The 18,291-nt window shown below is 41.7% G+C and overlaps 1 protein-coding gene across 5 annotated transcripts in view; it reads left to right on the forward strand.

Moving 5' to 3' along the window:
* Nucleotides 1–4,382: 4,382 nt before the first annotated feature.
* The window catches only part of adgrg1 (adhesion G protein-coupled receptor G1), a 361,835-nt gene continuing 347,926 nt past the window's right edge, over nucleotides 4,383–18,291 (forward strand). For all 5 annotated transcript variants that reach the window (XR_013964325.1, XR_013964326.1, XR_013964327.1 and 2 more), the window contains exon 1: nucleotides 4,383–4,619. Coding sequence is in view for 2 of the 5 variants with exons in the window: in XM_080767471.1 (XP_080623597.1) it covers nucleotides 4,617–4,619 (3 nt within the window). In the remaining 3 variants the exon portion in view is untranslated. The remainder of the gene's footprint in view (nucleotides 4,620–18,291) is intronic.

Raw genomic sequence — 18,291 nt, forward strand, 5'->3', positions numbered from 1 at the left:
ACGCTCACTGCAAGGCTACAATGGAAGCATAATTCTGACGGCGGTGGAATGGACAAGTTAGGGTATAAACTAAAAGGGCCCATTACTGTTGTGGATCAAGGTTATGTTATTTTGTCATCTGACACCCAAACCATACAGTGTTTATTTCATTATTTTATATCTATAATGGTATATGTCTCCACCGTGAGGCTGGAAAATGTAGCCTTGCAGCCTACTGCTATAGCCTATACTGGTAGGCAGGAAAATGGCAATCAGACTCCTCCCTATGCACTGGCCCTATAGGCAGAGATCAGTGCTATAGGGCCGGCTATGCAACACTGTCTGCTATCTCTTCATCGCATCCTATCTACAATAAATCTGTCTGTTTTTCTGTCCTTCCTCTTTACCAACCGCAGACAGGCAGAGGAAACAGGTAGTATAGCTTGCTCAACCTCTCAGACAGTACTGCAGGCCAATGTTGTGTGCATGCGCACTCATTCACAGGGTTCTATCACCAAGGTGACTGTGGATGTCATACAAGGAACCAGCTGGAAGACCCCTGCTGAGGGGGAGCAGGTTGGGGGATGGGGCAAGAGAGGAGAGAGAGAGAGAGAGAGAGCAACAGAGAAGCAAATCACCATATCGATGGATCTGTTCAGTGCAGATATAGATTTCAGATTAACCCATAATTGATTCTAAAAATGTAATCTCCAATCCTGCAGTCTTGCTGCTGTATTGTGGCTGTAATTGCAATCACTACTGCCACCCTTAAAGGCCTATTCATAATCTGGATTTTCGGTGGTGAGCTGACCACCGAAAATCCAGACTATTGAGCTGACCACCGCGACCACCGCTGACCACCGCGAAATAACGTTGAGCGGTGGTGAGTAAAAACAGAGAAGGGCTGGAACGGTGGCGGTGGTTTGCTCTTCACCGCGGCTCGTGACGTCATGTTGTAGTTCGGTGGTTACCTAACCACCGAAAATCCAGATTATGTATGAGCCTTGAGATGTGCACCGTAGTGGAGTACGTGCACAAAGAACTAGCCTACTGAAGTGCACAAATAGAGCAGCTACCTTTAAATACATTTGAAAAAATACTGCTAATGACAGCTAAACTTGGAAATATTGCTATTTGTTCCAAAAAGCATTACACAAAGTAAACATCTGCGTACATTTAGGCCTACGCTTTTCTAATATAATGTGACAGCTCTGATTACATATATGAGCGTCGTGCCTGTCACAGACATGCGCAAAGCAAGTTCAGTCAGGAAACTCAGTGCAGTTGCTGCCGGCCATTCTCATCACTCATCCATTCACTGTAATTCACACACTCATTCCATCTTCATTCCGGCTATTTAAACTGGAAGTTTGCACTGCAGTGCTCATCCTGCTTGCTTATTTTTCATTTGTGTACTACGTGTATTATTGTTTGCTTTGGCAACGTAAATGTGTGTTTTCTCATGCCAATGAAGCCTCATCTTTGAATGAAAGTTAATTGTAGTGTTTGTGTTGACAAAGCAGACAGACCAGAGCTGACATGTAGAACAAAGCATGTGAAGACAAGTCTTGGTGTCTGGCTGGTTGTTAGACTTAACAGCCGTGCTTTCACTTCATCATTCATTCCATACCGACTGACATAGTCATTCAATTATTTTCGACTATCCTTTCCCAGATACCTTGTCCTTTACCCTTCCCTTGTAGACCTCCTGTCAAAAACCCATGCTTTATGTTTATGAGTGTGTGTGTAGGAATGTGTGCCCGCACAACATCTAAGTATCTTTTTCGCGCACACACCTGCCATAACCAGGATGGCTCCGTTATCGCCAAGACAGATCACACACACTCACACACAAACACACGTAACGATTCGAACCAGGATCTCACGCTTGGGTAGGGACACTAAAGTCAAACATATCACCCACTGTGGGTGTGGGATTCAAATTCAAATACTGTATAGCAATAATTGCAGATCAACAAGCTCAAACATATCGCTTAGTGCCGCATTTCGAGCTTGTAGAGCTGCTATTTTTTATACTTTTGTGTGATGCTGTAGTTAGTATGATCAATAATTAGGACATTTACAAAATAAATAAATAATAAAACGAATACGCAGACACATTTCTGCTCAACAGCAACTATATACTGCCCTGAAGGGAAATTCCCATTGGCTGGGGCAGATATCAGGCTTTTGGTCTTCAGGTAGAGGCTCTGAGTCACCCTGCTACACGCACGCACACACACACACACACACACACACACACACACACACTCAAACTCTCTCTCTCTCTCTCTCTCTCTCTAGGAGACGGTTTACAGAAGAGAAACCAGGTGTTCGTTTGTCTAGCCGTGTCTCTTTCATCTACTTCCTGTATTTTCCATTTCTGTCTGTGGTGGAGAGGACTGAAAAACATTGATGTACTGGTGTCTGCAGTCTCTGCACAGGTCCTTCCTCCTCTGTGTTTACATATAAAAACAATATATACATTTTGTACCGATCATTTCCCTTCTATAGCAGCAGTTATGTCAGTCACTGGAGTATAGTGTTTATTTGTAGTGTTTGTTTTTGGTTGCCCCAAAACGTCCCTGTGTAACCAACCAAATACAGCAGTGAGGGCAGTGTGTTTCTGCAGGTAAACAACACTGCACTGCTCCAGGTGCTGATAACGGCTCGTATAGAGGAAAATTATTGCCGTAGGTCGCAGTTCACTATGAAAACCTGAATTTCCCGTCAGTGTCACGCCTCGTGACATCACCTCGTGACACGTCACGCCACCACGCCATGGCCGTCTCCATATATGAATGAAGATCACGACACTGACCTCATCAAACCCTGGATAGCCATACATGGAGAAGACTGGATCATCACCTAGATCTGCATATATGGAGTCGGCCAGTAACTCTACATCTGACCTCAAACCCTTAGATCTCCATATATACACTCAAGACAAACTCCATAGGGCGGCTGTGGCTCAGGAGGTAGAGCAGGTCGTCCAATGATCCCCGGGTCGGCGGTTCGAATCCCGGCTCCTCCTGTCCACATGTCGAAGTGTCCTTGGGCAAGACACTGAACCCTACATTGCCTCCAATGAGTCGGTCGGTGTGAGCTCGCCACCATTGGTGCGTGAATGTGGGAAGTGAGGACGCTGGCGTTGACTCTTCGCCGCTTCACCTCCCAATGTATGAATGAATGAACCATTGTAAAGCGCTTTGAGCGCTTGGAAAAGCGCTATACAAATTCAATTCATTATTATTATTATTATATGTTGATCTGACCTCATCAAACCCTGTATACTCAAGAGACACTCCATATTTGGCCAGTGCTTGCCCAGCAGTCTGCCGTCACCCAGGCGGATGCGTACATGTGACCTCGCCCGCTTCTCGCCCTCAGGGCATCCGCTATAATATATATATATATATATATATATATATATATATATATATATATATATATAATTGTGTTATATAATTATAGTTATATAATTGTGTTATTGTTGTGTTATAAGCTATGGAAATAAAAGAGGAGAGGTCGCACAACTCGTACTCACGATGCAAGAAACTTTTATTTTAAGATGACCTTAAACACGACCTTAAACAGGGCAATTACATGCTATATGCCTTTAAAGACAAAATCCTGAAACAAAACAATTGCTGCTTTTTGTTTCAAAAGGGTTTACACCAAGTGCCTACATGTAGGCAATATGACTATTTATACACACACTATTTACATGTACGCTATATATTACTACTACTACATGCTGTAGGCTTTATATAGCTATTTGTATTGTACATATAGGCCATATACAACTATTTAGCCTACATGTAGGCCACAATTGTGGCCTACATGTATATAAGTATATAAGTATATATAACTATTTATATTGTACATGTAGGTTATATATAATATATCGTTACACCCCTACTATAGCCTATATATTATAACTATATATTTATATTGTACAAAAAAGGAAAAAAAACACAGGAAAGTACAGTAGTTATAATATAGGCTATATATATTTTTTATATATATATATATATATATATATATATATATATAAAATATATATCTTATAAGTCTCTTATAAGAGTATTTTGTCTTGTTTCATAGCCTTTCATAGGGGTCCTTTGGACTCAATTAATCGCGCATGTTTTCTCGTGTCCCCAAATAGCAGACCTTGGCTTAATGCCCACAATTTTCGTTGCGCGACACGGTCGTGCGACATTAATTACTCGTTTACTATTCACACCTTGCTTCCTGCTAGTGAGGACGCTCCAAAACAGAACAGATATACAAGCTATCAACGCGTCACGCTGTGCCGCGTTGATAGCTTGTATATCTGTTCCTTTTTCCCCCAACCGCGGCTCTGGTTGGTGGTGCGTGGAGTGAGTGGAGTGCAGTGTGTGTTTAGGTGTTAAACAGACATGTGAAAAGTACAAGGATCTACATCGCCGCAGGGCTGACAGACAAGCCCATTTTGTATGATTTGAGAGGAGCGTGCATTTTATTATTCACTGGTTTATTAAATTCGTTACTTTGCTGTTGCGATTGGAAACAACTTCGTAGGCTATCAGAGAAAAGGGACCATTTGGAACTATTAAAAGGGTCGGGGACGGAACATACAGACGGACCTTTATTTTATGGTAAGAAAGAACAACCAAAACATTGACCCACTCGCTGTCAAATCAAAGTTTGTTTAGGCTAAATTATTTGCGATATGAAGTGAAATTAAAACCTAGATGACTGACGGTGACAGTAGGAAATTGCATATTTAAATCGTTTTCCGCCTTTTATTAGTTAAAGCCCAATGATAATAATTAGACAACCTACTGTACTATATTTTATTGAAAGAACTGCACGCATTGAAACAAACTTACCAAGCAAAGTTACCGTATACAAATGCCGCAGCCTATTTAGCTATTTTATTAAACGTGCATGCAGTTCATGTCCCGGCTGGTCTCTGTAGGCCTATTATTTGGTTGTTCAATATTTTACATCGTTTGAAATTATTCATACCTGCAAGAAGCAATTGCACCCTTGAATTTAGCAGGAGACTACTATTTCCATCCATTCTCTAGCCCCATATGTGCCCTCTCCCTACGCTCATTCTGTAGCTCCGAGATGAGGTCACAGAATGGGCCCCTCCCACGCGTTTCAGGAACGGCCTTCAACGGCGCAAGCTTCCGCAGGGAACATTTCTTATCCTTACCACACCATTAATCCAAAAAGTGTATGGACAATGCACCTTTACACTAATTCATACATAGGAGCGGCGCAGAAAATCCCGCCGCTCCTATGTATGAAAGCCTTTACGTCCCGTCTTTTGTCAGTCGCTTCCATGTTTATCAAGGAAGTGTGCGTGTGCGCGTGCATGTCGAGTGAACTGAAGTCAGTTGGAAATTTCGACCAGGGGAGGCGCCGGGGAGGCGCTAAAGCTTTTCAACTTCCTTGATAAACATGGAAGCGACTGACAAAAGACGGGACGTAAAGGCTTTCATACATAGGAGCGGCGGGATTTTCTGCGCCGCTCCTATGTATGAATTAGTGTAAAGGTGCATTGTCCATACACTTTTTGGATTAATGGTGTGGTAAGGATAAGAAATGTTCCCTGCGGAAGCTTGCGCCGTTGAAGGCCGTTCCTGAAACGCGTGGGAGGGGCCCATTCTGTGACCTCATCTCGGAGCTACAGAATGAGCGTAGGGAGAGGGCACATATGGGGCTATCCATTCTCCTGCTGTGCTTCTGAACTGCAATTGCTCCTGAAAATGTCTTTCATTTTTTCACTCGACCCACGAACCCAGTCTGCCTGGCAAAACTGATCATAGGCTACACGTCGTGACGTCCCACTGATATGTACTGTAGCCCTACAATGCTTACAGCGAAGTACTGGTAGGGTGACCAGATCCAAACTGTGCATTTGAGGGACAGAAGTATCGCTTGTGTGGGACAAGTTGTCCCACACAAGCGATACTGGAGTACCGGGTTAGCAATGACCCGAGAACTACTTTTCTATTAAATGCCTTGATGTCATATTCGACCATAGGCCCATTGGCTATCATTTATAAACTCTGGTGTCTCACATTGTTTTAAAATCATGCTTTATTTTTTATTTTTATGCTATTTTAACAGGCTTAAGAACACATCTTGCAGGAAGAGACAATAAGCGCGCTTTACAACAGAAGGCCAACTATTAGGGCATTTGAACACTGATGCAATTGCCTGTCATGAGTCACAATGTGGGACAGGGTCTCAATTTGTGGGACGCCTGAAAAGTCTTGGAAATGAGGGACTGTCCCACGCAAAGAGGGACATCTGGTCACCCTAAGTACTGGTCCTGATATGCAGCCAGGCTCCGTGTAAAGAAGTTATAATAGGCTATGAGTGAATACTATGTCGGTGAACTGAATACTATAAGTCAGTGGATAAGCTCCTTAGTTTTCACAGTCTAATGTTGGCAGGTGTGGTTTATGTGTGACATTTGGCAGCAGACTGAGGTGTTTTGAATGCACTGTAGGCTATTGTGCGCCAGGTATGGTGGAGACTAGCTCTGGTCCATAGCTCAACGCATTAGATCTATGGAACAGAGCTAGGTGGAGACTGGAGAGCAATTTATTTCGCCATTATTTCCTTGGTGCCTTTATTGAAATGTGTTTCTATGTCTCATGTTTGGCTATTAACTGTAGGCCTACTTAGCCTCTGAGATTGTATTGTGGCTCTGTGGAGCTTGCTGTGTATGTGGGTCTGTCTGTCTCCAAGACACTGACTAGTAGTGACTACACACACTTGTCTTGGGGAAGGAGCTATTCTGCAGCCTATACTGTCAGTGGCCTTTCTGGCTGCCAAGTGAGCATCTGATCTGAAACAGTGTGTGGTTGTCTGGTTGAGCAGCCTGTCAGCTTTGCTGACACAACATCTGCCATATCTATAGGCTGTTTAGGGTTGTCACGATCATGACATGTTTACTTGACAGAAGAGTTTAGTCGAAGAACCATTTTTAAGTCCATCATTTTTTCCAGACTCCTCGCCCCATGAATCCCATCTGTCCTGACCCCTTATCCATAATAATTTATTCATGATGGATATAAGTATTATGGACTTGAATGGTTCTTCGTATCAATTGTGATAAACTACATTTTGTGTTTTTCCATTGGAAAAAGTGCATAGGTTTATTGATTTGTATTGCCAATGTATGGTTGCAGACAAACACACACATAGTCACAAGTCACATGTAGACGGACAATCAATTTTATTGAAGTACAGTCGTTCGTCCGGCCGTCATCACTGTGCATGCATGTCTCTCAACTACAGTAGGCCTATGAAAGCATGTGTCCTCATGGTGGGTGTTTGTGTGAGCTGATGTGGGGAAATGTGAGCATCACAGAACCATGTCTGCTGTCTCATATTCTGTTCCTTCAAAACACTTTTAGTTCTGCTTCCGTTCACCCTTTCACTCTTTCTCTCCCTCACTCCCCCTCTCTCCCCACACCCTTTGTATTGTCCTGTCTCTCTCTCTCTCTCTCTCTCTCTCTCTCTCTCTCTCTCTCTCTCTCTCTCTCTCTCTCTCTCTCTCCCCCTCCCTCCCTCCCCGCACCCATTCTATTGTCCCTGCATGGCTTCAAGGCATCAATGCTGCCAGAGAATTTCCTTTCTTTCAAGTGTGTGTGTGTGTGTGTGTGTGTGTGTGTGTGTGTGTGTGTGTGTGTGTGTGAGAGAGAGTTGCTGTTTCAGGGGTTATGCATGAGTCAGGGAATGGAGAGTGTGAGAGATACAGTAGTGAAGTAGTGACAAACGGTCACGCTGTTGCCATTCTCACAACATCATCATATTCTCGACTGTACTATCTCATAATGAACCAGTGGTTCCCAAACCTTTTAGCCTGTGACACAAAAGAGAAATGAGATGTTTTCCTATTTATAGCAGATCTACAAGCACACAATGCATCGCTTCGCGCCGCATTGTGAGCTTGTAGATCGGTTAGTTTCACTACTTCTTAAACATTTGTTTTCTAATTTATTTTCTATTTTATTTCATTTTTTTTTGTTATCAAATGTTTTTTATTAAAGACAAAAAATCACAATAAGACACGTTAACATCATGAATGACTAAATAAAACCAAACACATAAAAACAACACATAACAGCAAAAGCAAGGAACACAAAAACAAACAATCCCACCCACCCCTCCCCCCGAGACCAAAGATCCCACAAAATGTCAGTACTCCTACTACTGTGCAATGGGAACAAAAAATAAATAATGAAAATAATAATTACTAAATCATGCCCTTAACCAAATCTGCAATACCAGACCAAATCTCAATGTTTTCCTCTTTTGCACCATGCAATCTTGCTGTAGACATTTCTAAATAAATTATATCTAGAAAGGTCAAAGCCCATTGGCGAAATGACAATGTATGAGGAGGTTTACTGTGCGAAGCAACCATCTTCTTTGCGGCCGTTACGCCAGCAAAGAAGACACGAATACGGGTATTATTTGATGGTAACTGGGATACATCATTTAATAAGAATAGAGATGGGGAGGGTGTGATGTTAATTTGTAGAATAATCGAAAGATTAGCAGCAACCAGATTCCAAAATGTGAGGACACCCGGACACTCCCACACCATATGAAAGAATGTACCTATGGTGTTCAGAGTGCAGAAAGTGCAGTTGTGATTATTTAAAATCCGCATAGCACACAATCTGCGGGGGGTTAAGTATGTCCGATGAACAAAATTTAGATGAATTTGTTGATGATCAGGATTCCTAGAAGACAGGACAACATTAGACCACACTGTATCCCAGCTCCAATCTGGATCTAGATTTGGTATGTCATTCCTCCATACAGTATCGACAGCCAAGGTCCCATAACTAGATTTTAATAAATAATCATACAATATGGAAACAAAACTCTATTTTATTTCTTCATGCAATTACTATTCAGCTATTTCCCTGAAAATAAAAAGTTGGTCACTGCATTTGAAGACAGTGTGTGGTTGTTATTCCTTGTTCATTTTTGGGGCACCGTACCCTCTCCTACGCACCTGACACCTGTAGGTGTGCAAAAGCTTTGCTTTTCATTCACGCAATTACTAAAAAAAATAATCTTTGAATTTTGTTTTTATTTCGTGAAATTGTAATAATAATTAAAAACTAAATGTATGAAGGAAATAAATGGCTCCCGACACAGTGTTTGGGAACCAGTGCCCTAAATGTTGTAGCTTCTTCCAAAGCTCAGATTATACCCACATGTGTCTGGTCCTGTCACTGTGCACTGTGTGTGTGTGTGTGTGTGTGTGTGTGTGAGAGAGAATATTTGACAACAACATGGTTTATTTAGTAGAAATACATGAAAGTAATACAATCATTATGATTATTATTATAATCAGTATGACCGACCTTTTTTTTTAAGATGTCAACAAACAAAGAACAAAAGAACCACATTAGGCCAAACGTTACGAACAGAGTGGGTGACAATGTTATCACAAGGAATGAAGAGCAATTACTAAAAAAAATAATCTTTGAATTTTGTTTTTATTTCGTGAAATTGTAATAATAATTAAAAACTAAATGTATGAAGGAAATAAATGGCTCCCGACACAGTGTTTGGGAACCAGTGCCCTAAATGTTGTAGCTTCTTCCAAAGCTCAGATTATACCCACATGTGTCTGGTCCTGTCACTGTGCATGCACGAGTACATGCAATGTGGGACCCCCCCCCCCCCCGCCTCACTGACTGCCTCTCTTTGTTGGTTTCCAGTAAACATCTTTGCTTATCGCCCCCATCGTCACCCAGGCGACTGACTCACTCACTGTCACACAAACGCTTCTGATCAATTGGAGCAGTCAAAATAATGTGACAAGACAGAGAGGAAGGAAGGAAAGATAAAGAAAGACAATAAGAGAGGAAAATGAATGAATGGTTTCTAGGCAGTGAGCTAAAGAATGTCTGAATGACATCAGAACCTTTCAATTTCCTTTCAGTTCTCATTTGGAATAATTATTCTTAACTAAAGCCTGATTTATATATTTGTCAACGTGACACAATTGTGAGCTTGTAGATCTGCTTTTGTCTACGTGCAACAATGTGTGTAGACTGTAGAGTAGTATAAATGAAGCTTGAGAATAGGAAAAGAACAGACAGCGAATGCATTGTTTGGTATCCTATAGTTGTAATGCACAGAATGTTATTTATATGGTATATTGTACCCATTTTTTTTAAAAGGGCTTCTAAATCATAACAGTTTTCTGAAAAACCTGTTTCTAAGTCAGTGGTGCTCAACCTTTTTCATGTCAAGGACCCCCAGAACGTTCTGTATTTGGCCGCAGACCCCCATTTGAAAATATGTTGTTCCAGGGACCCCCCCAGAGGCAAAGATTTGAGTTAAAAACGTTCGCTCTGAAAGAATTGATTGAAGATTTGCGCCACATTGTCACTATTTAAAAAAAAATAGCAGATCTACAAGCTCGTAGCGTGGCTTGTATATCTGCTATTTTTCAATAGCTAAAGTTTAACATAATGCTTAAAACACCAAAAGGGGTTCCCGTCCAGAATGGGTTAAACTGATGCTAGTTTCTTGGTTTACCTGTGATCATAGTTTCCTGGGCGCTACACTCTCTCTGCATTTGATGTACAGTATGTGTTTACCTTGCTTATTGTAAGTCGCTCTGGATTAGATTGTGTGCTTAATACATTGCCTAAACTGTAATCATGCCACCAAACAACTGTCATCAGACTTTCATTGGTTGCATTAGGAAAAATACTGTACAAAAGAAAAATGATACAAAGTAGCTGGCCTGGCCTGTGGCAACGTGTACTGTAGACTGGTGTTGTTCTCATTCTCATTCTGAGGCCGATTTGAAAAGGCCTTCTAAAACCTAAGGCAGTTCTATGAAAGACACTTTAAAACCTGAGGTCTTTCTGAGAAACTTTACAGAATTGAATCCTGGAATCCGGAAAAGTACAGAAAAAGACTACAAAACTACAAGGAGGCGTGCATGCATTCTCAGCTTCAGAGATAAAGTAACGTGGTAACGTGGCCGTGGCAGCCGGTCTAAATGGGTTACAATGACCCCCATAACTCAGGTTTATCTGGTTCCATTTGTACAGCTACAGCGGAGCTAGGGTCCCCGGGCCGTACCCCACTTGAGAACCATTGGTATTCTAGTGTAGACATACACAAAATAGTAGTTTAGACAAATATAGGTTAATTGTTTACCTGGCATCCTATAGTTTCATTTTGATTGTTAACTTTAGACTGATGCTTGGTTCTTGATTATCTGTAGTTTACTGAAGCAATACAGTCTCTCTGCATTTCATTATGTAAGTCGCTCTGGATAACAGCGTCTGCTAAATGCCTAAATTGTAATTGTTGTAGTGCAGCCAAACTGAGCGTACATGACAAAACGGTGGGTTTGGGCGTGTGGGGGGGGGATGACGATTTGCAGGGTGATTCGGGGAACAAAAGCTGGACTGAACTCTGATGTCAGGCGCTGGAGCTGAAGTGGCAGACAGGTCAAAGGTCAGAGCAGGGGCGGTTTAAAGACAGACACATTAACACATGCACGTACAGACACACAGACACACACAGGGTTCACACTCTTTGAATCAGGATTCACATGAAGATAAAACAGAGCATGAAAGCACGATGAGAGATAAACAACGTAGGATGTAAGTCAGTAAATAAGCCCTTCTCACTTTGTCTTTTGAAGTGAGAAATTGGGTGTTCATATGAGACATTCTTACAAGTCACTTAGTCACAGTTTCCAGAAAATCCCTTTAACAAGCTAAATGTAATGTCTGGGGAAAAAAACATAAACAAAACAGAGTGACAATATCAACAACAAATAAGTTTCAAAATGTGCCAAATGTGCTCTTAATAAAGTCAAATGTTATAATAAAGTCAAAATTATTAAACAAATTCTGGTTCTGATACGTCAACCTGGCCTCTACCCAAATCCAATGCTGGCATCTTCATTTCTAAACCTTTTCTGGGTATATATTGTGTGTGTGTGTGAGTGAGTGGTATATAAGTGTGCGTGTGTGGTGGTGGTGTGTGGTGGTGGTGGTAATGAGGTCTTGGATAAGGAAACAGCAGTAGCAGGTGGAGTCCGGTCTGTGGTGTAGGCTATATTTCCTCAGGGGATAGCAAATAAATCAATGAGATGAAAACACAGTTGCATATTTAATGGGTTGAATTGTCACGGGATGACCTTGGTTTCAAAGGTCGAGGCTCAGCGAGTCATCGGGGACTGTTATTTCCTCATTATGAATAATGGAGTCAACATAAAAGAGATGGTCTGAGCCAGTGATTCTAAAGTGGGGTCCGGGGACCCCCAGGGGTCCTTGAGGGGGTTCCAGGGGGTCCCCATCAAAATGTGTTAATATACTACTGTATCATCACAATCAGTTTAACCACGGTAACCCTAATACATAGGCTATTTAAAAATAGCTGATCTACAAGCTCACAACACATTGTGATTTTCAAAAAATAATCTTGAAAAAATGTGGATTGGGAGGCACAGTCCTTGACATAAAATAGTTTGAGGACCACACACTATTGGGCTGCATGAATACACAGAGAATAAAGTGATTTAATGTTTCAGGCTATGTAATATTGATGTCTGCGATTAATTCAAAGGTCATTGTTAGTACACCTTGCACTCATCTCCTCACCCAACATTCTAGCCTACTACAGTGGTTCAGTTCTCAAACATTTTCCCGTCATTATTAAGCATCTAGGAATCATGCACACAGCATCTTCAAGCACCCCAAAGTATTATTCAACGAATGCACATCTTGACCCTTGAATCATGTGCATATTTATTTACATATACACACAGTGAATCAAAAGACCATTTAGCTACCGGTAATCGTGTTTCACTTATGCATGAGGATGTTTTAGTTGGACTGCTGTTTGAATATATCAGGGTATCTTATCTTCAGTTTACTAATACAACTCCTCATTGATCAGTAACCTGCCAGAAACACAACTCTGTCCTCTCTCCTTTGAGTTCCTTGTCAGCACCATTGTATTGTGTGTGTGTGTGTGTGTGTGTGTGTGTGTGTGTGTGTGTGTGTGTGTGTGAGAGAGAATATTTGACAACAACATGGTTTATTTAGTAGAAATACATGAAAGTAATACAATCATTATGATTATTATTATAATCAGTATGACCGACCTTTTTTTTTAAGATGTCAACAAACAAAGAACAAAAGAACCACATTAGGCCAAACGTTACGAACAGAGTGGGTGACAATGTTATCACAAGGAATGAAGAGATTACCTAACTGGGTTGTATTTGAGTTTCCTGTGAAACAATGGCAACACAAGTAATCAAGAAAGTCAATCAAAGCATAAGATTGTGGGGCAGCTATGGGTCTCCTTGTTGGTCAGTAGGAATGCACTGATATGAGTAGAGCTGTCACGATTACACATTTATGTTGATTGATTGATTGGAAATGTTATTAACAGTTTGCAGAATGGGTATAGTTCAAGGAAAGTACAGGTCAATAAAAAAACTGCTAAGAAGATCAGTTGACGAATGACGATTAATTGTCACACAAATAATTGCGATTGAACATTGGAACATTACAATTTGTATTTCTGTTTGCTTTTTAGGCTTTCTAAACACAAATTGTCTTAGGTTATTGTGTCACAAATTGTATTATATTACATTTATTTATTTATATATTTTGGGGGGTCCCCAGATAATTTCCCCTGCACCCGGGTGAGTAACCTACCTAACACCAGAGGGAGCTCCACTGATGTTGTTCCTCCAGATCCGGCACAAACATGGGGTTGAATTCCTTCTACTGTTATGCCAAAGTGTGGAATGCCCAGCCCACACTAGCCATCAAAAAGTGCTACTCCCTAGTCCCTACCCTCCTTGAAAACCACCATCATTTTAAATTTTAAACTGGACCTTAACAGGTCCTAGTAATGATGATTTCTTGTGTTGTAGGTCTTGATGAATTGAATACACAATGGAAACAAACCCCAAGGGTTTTTGTGTTATCCTTTTAGCATTAGTGTATAACTGTTCTACTGTACTTCTTGCAAACTGTTAATAACGCATTCAGTCAATCAATAAAATATATAAATAAAGATACTAACAATGGTTAGAATCCTGAGCAGCCGAAAGTGATATTTGGACCATACAGGACCAGTAAAAGTGATATTTGGACCATACAGGACCAGTAAAGTGATATTTGGACCATACAGGACCAGTAAAAGTGATATTTGGACCATACAGGACCAGTAAAAGTGATATTTGGACCATACAGGACCAGTAAAGTGATATTTGGACCACACAGGACCAGTAAAGTGATATTTGGACCATACAGGACCAGTAAAGTGATATTTGGACCATACAGGACCAGTAAAGTGATATTTGGACCACACAGGACCAGTAAAGTGATATTTGGACCACACAGGACCAGTAAAGTGATATTTGGACCACACAGGACCAGTAAAGTGATATTTGGACCATACAGGAGTCACAGGACCAGTAACAGTGATATATTTATTTATGCCTTTTGGTTTTTCATGTGACACCGCTGCTAGAGAGAGAGGGGAGTTGCACCACTCAGTTCACACGGGTGTGATTCTTTCTATTGCAACGTGCTATTTTCAAATAGCTGGTGTAGGGTTAAAGTGGTGGTCCGCTTGTTTCTCTAACAATATCAACAGGAGCTATAGCAAGTTCAACACTTTTTGAGCGTGACATGAGACAGACGTGATAGACTCATAGACATGTACTTAAAACCACACTTTCACACTCACATGAGACACAACGTGCTGAGGAGAAGGCCTCGGGTGGTTTCATTCTGTTACTTATTTGCCAGTGCTGACGTCAATGCGTGGTTCAGGCAGAGAGGAATTATTTAAGCATAAAAAAGGAATTCAAAAGCAATCAGGCAGCTGCTCAGGCACCGGTTGGCTCCTAAGTGCACACATGCCTGGGCTTGAGATGAATTGCTCTTAAAAGCACTTCACCCATTTTCAACCCTATACCTGTATATTTGTGTTTGGTCCTCATTAGTGATGAAGGCCAACTGTAGCCGAAACATACATGTAATATATCTCTGTGTGTGACGGGCATGCTCAAACATGTGGTGCACGGCCCCGACTGGAGCGACTTGGTACAGTAGGTGGTTCTCGCTCCGAAGCCGCTCTGACACTTTTTAATTTTTTTCTTTTTGGTCGAAAGGGCCTTTCTGTGTGGAGTTTGCATGTTCTCCCCATGTCCCCTATAGGTAGGTACACGCACATAAAACATGCAGTAGGACGCTGGTCAGCCGGGGCATCTGATGGAGGGGAATGAAACTGTTGTGCTGCGTCAAAGTGTTGCGCTGGGCGGACATAGTCACCCCGGAAAACAAAGAGGTGTTGATCAAATAGAATCAATTTCCGGTTACTGCATCGTCTATTTCTCGATTCAAATGTTTTCAAAACATTCTTGGGAGAAATGTTTACAGTTGTAAATGACATTGTGTGACTGTTTGTTTAGTTGGCTGTCATGATACAGCATAACATTCATACAGCACACTCACAGCACGTGCTTTGAGGCTTTGATTAGACAGCGTTCTGTCAGTTATAGAGCTCATCGACCATTATTCAGAAATACAACACCACTGAATTGATGATTCAACCAAGCCATGTAATATGTCCGTAGGCTAAAGTGTGTGGAATGACTATTTGACTAACCAACCACAGCTATAGCATGTCATTAACTCAGGTCTCAGCCTGCCTCACTGCTTCACACACACACTATAGCACTTGCCCTCAACCACCTTGCAGGCATATGCAAAGGCTAAAATCTGTAATTTAGATAGCATTTTATGTAGACAGAGCATTCTAATATTCTATAGTGTTTACTTATACAGTAGTTTCATTGTACAGATATTCTACTGTTAGACAGATGCTAGTTTCTTAGTTTACTTATGATCCTAGTTGACTATTTCTATGTATTACCTTGTGTTGTTCTTGCTTAGGCCTACTGTAAATTGCTCAGCAAAATGCCTAAATTCTGTGTGTGCGTGTGCTTGTGCGTGTGCGTGACGGTGTACAGTACAGAGTAGTTCCTCATATTCATAGACTGTTTATTGTTTATTGTGACATGTTTCAGGAAGATCTGAAAACCACAAGCCTGCCAAGTCATGTTGTTTGTATCACTTCTCTAACTCCAGCTTGCTTCCGTCTGTGTTGCTGTGTGTGTACAGTACAGTATATTCAATTCAACTTTATCTGGAGATATCAACTAAAACCTAGGCTTATCACAAGTATTACATAATCGTCTTTAATCACAATTATTTGAGATAAACGCAATTATTTTCCAAAAAGTGGAAATAGCATATCTACAAGTTATCATGGGGTTGTACTTTAGATGCTATATCAATTCTTTGTATTTGCCAGCTCTACAGATGCCGAGAAATAATTGGACATACGGTACACAGTCCCGACTTACGTCCCAGTAGCTACCCTCGATCAGTCCCATTAGGGAAAAACCAGGGCCACACAATCCGTTCCTCCTGAACTACTCTGCTGGGACTGAGAGGTACCATTCTGGCGCGTGGAAGGACTAGGCTCTGTGGGTCGACTCCTGTCCGGGCCCCTCGTACGTCTCACCAGGTCCACTCCTGCTCTCACCAGGTCAGGCCCTGTGCGTTGCACCAGACTCCCAGCACCAGGCACTTTATTCAGGAATGGTGGATTGGATTCTCGAGCCGCAGGCTCCACCTTGTCCTTGGTGGTGCCGCAGGCTCCGCTTGAGGCTTGAATGGCCCTCCTAAAGGCCTCACCGTGGGTTTGTTGGGCTTCTTCCTCACGGAAGACACAGGCTGGGGTGCCAACCCATACTGCTCCCGGGTGCCGTCTACATTCCGGCTGCCACCCGTCTCTCCGGTGGTCACCATAATACTATTAATCAGAATAACACACGCGTTGCACAAACTTAAACTTGTTATTATTGTAGAACACTTTAATTTGTCAGTGACAGTCACAATAAAAATTACAATCCAGACTTTATTTAATGCAGGAAAAGGTCAGCTTTTATTAAGGGATTAGGGCTAAAGATTTCAGGGAGAAGAGAAGCATTTGTCTAATCAACTTGTAAGTTCAATGATGAGTTGCAACATGGGAAATGCCATAGGTTAGGTTCAAGGCTGATCAGACGATGTTCCTCGGCTAACAGTCATAGGCTGTAACATTCTTTTCACCCGCAGAGTTTCCTTCCACCGTCCTTTGATCTGCGTTCTGACTCATAGGATGTTGTGACTGGAGGCTCCTTCCAATTTTACCTGTACAATAACTTTGGCCCTAACTCAGCCACGGCGCCTTTCTAACGGCGTGTAAACTGTGTCTCCAACCTGCTGATTCACCTGGCCATAAGGCCTAAAGTAAAGCCTCTTGGCTCTACTGTAATCTCTCCGTCCTCTACTAACACACACACTTTCTCTCCATCGGCACTTTGTATCCTCTAACCGGGCCGGTAGGCTGTCATTCTCCTCGCACTGTATACCTCTGAGGCCAAAAGATCCTCTCGGATCCAGTGGTCTCTCAGCTGCGGCCATTGGGGCAACAGCCAGGGCTAGAAGTATGCAAATCATTTCTCACCGACTGGGTCATCTACCTCGACACAGGTTAACCATACTCTATTATAGTTCATTGACAGGGGTACCCCAGGGGACAAAACTTGGTCCCTTTATATTTTTCCCTCTACATCAAATCTCTTTGCCAAACATAGAACAATATCCAAACTCAGAACCTTGTTGTGTGCTGTGAGCTTCCAGATTGGCTATTCTTGTGGAATGTTTGCCTGTTATGACGTGCCCAAAATAGGGATACTAGGGTTCATAATGTGGTTTGAATATTTGTTCTACAATGGCTTGTCACCCTGAGTCCTTCAAGTCCACATTCCTGAGCCTGCCTTGATTTATTCTTGTTTCCTTTGGGTGTCACTGTGGTGTGTGCCCAAGGAAAGTCCTGTTACCTCATACTTAATGTATGAAGCAATAAATGTACAACACTTTTGTCAAGTGTATTCTGACAAAATGGTGTATTTTAATTTCTTTAGCTGAAATGTATATTGAATTATAAATGGATACAGACTGTAATGTTCATGTTCCTGTTTGATTCTATTACACAAGTAGTATTGTGTATTAACAATAGTATTCAATTAATGTCTGCATATTAGTGATGCTTTCTGTGAATGTAAATACAAATCTAAACGCATGGATAGTAAATGGCGTGGGTGTGTGTGTGTGTGTGTGTGTGTGTGTGGGGGGGGGGGGATCTGTGTGCGTGTCAGTTAAAAGG

This window comes from Protomyctophum bolini, assembly GCF_963924005.1.
Source record: "Protomyctophum bolini genome assembly, chromosome: 1".
Classification (NCBI taxonomy): Eukaryota; Metazoa; Chordata; class Actinopteri; order Myctophiformes; family Myctophidae; genus Protomyctophum; species Protomyctophum bolini.